Below are 3,727 nucleotides of genomic sequence, written 5' to 3' on the forward strand. Positions count from 1 at the left end.
AGTTTTTGTTGTTCATAAAGGTGGACGTTTTTGGAGTTATTCCTTACTCTATTTGCTGCTCATTATGTTCAGTTTTTACTGTTCATAAAGGTGGACGTTTTTGGAGTTATTCTTTGTTTAATTTGCTGTTAGAATTTCAGTTTTAAGTGTGTAATAAAACCTTTGTAATCAGCCTTTAATAGCTGTTACAAATATTTTCTTTATTTAGCACTTTTATTTGCTGTTTAATTAGGGATGTTACAAGGGAATGTGAATCCTTGTAGCTGGTCAGTTTTTAGGAGGAAGTTGAAGAGTTTATCTATGTCATGTAACTCTTCTAGTGGTTGAGTATAAATAGAACTCATGGCCAAGTGTTATAGGCATTGAGAGTTGAAAACAAATCTGATTTCTTTGTGAAATTATTCTAAGTGTTTTACTTTGTGTTTACACGCCCTTTTGCTCTTACTACTTAGTGTTTGAGAGTAGAAGTTTGAGAGTGCTTTACTTAGTGTCGTGTTCTTTTATTTGTTCCCTACCATTCAAAGTACTCAAACTCATTCCAAAAACGATCCTATTCCTTTTCCACATCAGTGAGCTACAAGGAGACTTGAGGAAACATGAAGCTAGGATGGATGCCATTGCGGAACTATCCTTAAAGATGGGAGAACGTGTTAGAGACTTGGAGAACACAGCAAGCTCCTGTTGGAATCCTACCTATCGAAATTTTCAAGAAGAAGATAGGAGTTTCAAATTGGAACTTCCTGAATTTGATGGCTCAAGTGATCCGGAAAACTTCTTAGATTGGGTTCGAAGAATGGAAAGTGTCTTTGATTATAAAGACTTTGATGATAGGAGGAGGTGTAAGATGGCTGTCCTTAGATTAACAAAGCTTGTTGGGCTTTGGTATGACAATCTAAAAGCCAAGAGACGAAGAGAAGAGAAAGAAAAGATCGAGTCATGGGAGAAACTCAAGAAGAAAATGGAGAGGCGTTGGGTACCACGTGAGTATGAGCAAGATCAATATGTCAAGCTAACTCGACTAACTCAAGGCGATCTCAGTGTTGATGAGTATGTTCGTGAATTTGAGAGGCTAGGCTTGATGTGTGACTTGCAAGAGAAGGAGCCCCTCAAGATTGCTCGTTTCACTAAAGGGCTGTCCAAACCCATCTCTCACAAGGTAGATCTTATGAGCTTTTCTACTTTTGATGAAGTTGTGATAGTAGCTAGGAAGGTGGAAGCACAAGTGAAACAGGAGAAGCCTAAGGCGAACATAAGTGGCGTCAAGACTCCATATAAACCATACATACCTTTTAGGAAGAGTGAGTCTTCTTCTAGCTCTTCTAAACAACTTTCTTCTACTAATCATTCAAAGTTTCAAAGTGGAAAATCTAGTTTTAAGTAAGAAGGATTCAAGAGGACTTGTTCCAAGTGCCAAGAACGTGGGCATATTGCTAGTGAATGCCCAAAAAGGAATATTCTCACAATTCACCCGAGTGAGGAGGATTCTTACGGCTATGAATCTGAAAGTAACAATGAAGATGTTGAGGAGTATGATGCGGAGGAGAATGACAACCCTCTTTGTGGAGTTGTTAGGAGAGTCTTAAATTCCGAACCTCTCAAAGACATGCAGCAACGAGAGAACCTTTTCCATACAAGGTGCAAGGTTCTTGATAAGACATGTGATGTGATTGTTGATGGAGGATCATGCACGGATGTGGCATCCACAGAACTTGTCAGTAAGCTTAAGCTTCCTCTTCGAAATCATGCTAAGCCTTACAAATTGAATTGGTTGAATAATGAAACTGGTTTGAAGGTCAAGAGACAAGCTTTAGTTTCATTTACAATTGGCAATTATCATGATGAACGTTGGTGTGATGTATTGCCTATGAGTGCATGTCATATTTTGCTTGGTCGACCATGGCAATTTGATAGAAATGCTGTACATGATGGTGTTTCTAATATATATACGGTTACTACCACGGGATCGGATAAGCACTCACAAAAAGCAAGATGCTCCACTAAGAAGATGCTCTACATTATTGTACTTAAAGTAGATATTTTGGCTTTTGCCTCCTAAGGTTGAACCTATGGTGGAAAGGAGACCTAATTTTCTGATTTCGAGGAAAGACTTCAAAAAAGAGTGTGCAATGGAGGGAGGAGGGTTTGTACTTCTTGTTAAACCCATTTCTAATGTTGTTTCTTATGCCACTAACTCTTTGTCTTTGAGTCATTTGCTTGAAGAATTTTCTGATGTATTTCCTAGTGATTTACCGAAAGGACTGCCACCTTTTCGTGGGATTGAGCATGCAATTGACTTAATCCCGAGAGCCCCATTGCCTAACAAAGCAGCCTATCGTTGCAATCCCGAGCAAGCTAAAGAGTTGCAAAGGCAAGTGGAAGAACTAATGGAGAAAGGTTATGTGCGTGAGAGCCTTAGTCCATGTGCTGTTCCGGCTCTTTTAGTGCCTAAGAAAGAAGGAACATGGAGAATGTGTATTGATAGTCGTGCAATCAATAACATAACTATCAAATATAGATTTCCTATGCCTAGGCTCCAAGATATGTTTGATGAATTGAGTGGTGCCAGAATTTTCAGCAAGATTGATTTGAGGAGTGGCTACCATCAAATGAGAATTCGAGAAGGTGATGAATGGAAGACAGCTTTCAAAATGAAACAAGGGTTGTATGAGTGGCTTGTCATGCCATTTGGACTTTGCAATGCCCCTAGTTCGTTCATGAGACTTAAGTTCATTGTTGTATACTTAGATGATATTTTAGTATATAGCAAATCTGAAAGTGAGCATATGTTGCATTTGAGAGATTTATTTGAAAAATTGAGAACTCACAAGTTGTATGGAAAAATGGAAAAATGTACTTTCATGTGTAATAATATTTCTTTCCTAGGATACATTGTTTCTAGTGAAGGGATACAGGTTGATCCAGAGAAAGTGAAGGCCATTTCCACATGGTTAGTTCCAAGGGATGTTCATGAAGTTAGGAGCTTTCATGGCCTTGCTTCTTTCTATAGAATCTTCATCAAGAACTTCTCAACAACTACAGCCCCGATGACGGAGTTAATGAAGAAAGGAGAATTCAAATGGAGTGAAGCGGCCCAAAAATCCTTTGAAGAAGTCAAAACAAAATTATGCAATGCACCCATCCTTGCTCTTCCAGATTTTGACAAGCTTTTTGAAGTGGAATGTGATGCAAGCGGCTTGGGTATTGGAGCTGTCCTTATTCAAGAGAAGCGTCCAGTTTGCTACTTTAGTGAGAAACTAAGTGGAGCCAAGCTGAATTATTCCAACTATGATCGTGAGTTCTATGCGATTGTTAGAGCTTTAGAACATTGGTCTCACTATCTAAGGCCAAAACCTTTTGTTCTTCATTCGGATCATGAGGCCTTGAAGTACATACATGGCCAACAAAAGCTGAATCATCGATATGCCAAGTGGGTAGAGTTCCTGCAATCTTTCACTTTCTATTCGAAGTATAAGTAGGGAAGGAACAATGTTGTTGCGGATGCTCTCTCAAGGAGACGTTACCTACTTGCTACTGTCCATACTCAAGTTCTAGGCTTTGAACATTTAAAAAGTTTATATGAGAATGATGAACACTTTGCTACTATATTTCAAAAGCCTACTCAGGAGTTCATAGTTCAAGATGGCTTCTTATTTAAAGGGAACAAACTATGTATCCCTAAGTGTGGTGTTCGTGAGCTTTTGATTAGGGAAGTCCATGGAGGTGGAAT

At 38.9% G+C, this 3,727-nt stretch overlaps 1 protein-coding gene across 1 annotated transcript; it reads left to right on the forward strand.

The window, feature by feature from the left end:
- Positions 1–607: 607 nt before the first annotated feature.
- LOC125369575 lies at positions 608–2,749 on the forward strand. Its single transcript, XM_048372354.1, has 4 exons — positions 608–1,298; positions 1,386–1,948; positions 2,058–2,662; positions 2,746–2,749. The coding sequence occupies exons 1-4, from the start codon at positions 608–610 to the stop codon at positions 2,747–2,749; spliced, it is 1,863 nt and encodes a 620-aa protein (XP_048228311.1).
- Positions 2,750–3,727: the final 978 nt, after the last annotated feature.

The sequence above is a fragment of the Ricinus communis genome, chromosome 3, assembly GCF_019578655.1.
Source record: "Ricinus communis isolate WT05 ecotype wild-type chromosome 3, ASM1957865v1, whole genome shotgun sequence".
NCBI lineage: Eukaryota > Viridiplantae > Streptophyta > Magnoliopsida > Malpighiales > Euphorbiaceae > Ricinus > Ricinus communis.

Coding starts and splice junctions, on each gene's coding strand:
- LOC125369575 (XM_048372354.1), top strand. CDS start 608: ATGGATGCCATTGCGGAACTATCCTTAAAGATGGGAGAACGTGTTAGA. Junction 1,299..1,385: donor ATACATACCTTTTAGGAAGA/GTGAGTCTTCTT, acceptor TTAAGTAAGAAG/GATTCAAGAGGACTTGTTCC. Junction 1,949..2,057: donor GTGTTTCTAATATATATACG/GTTACTACCACG, acceptor TTGCCTCCTAAG/GTTGAACCTATGGTGGAAAG.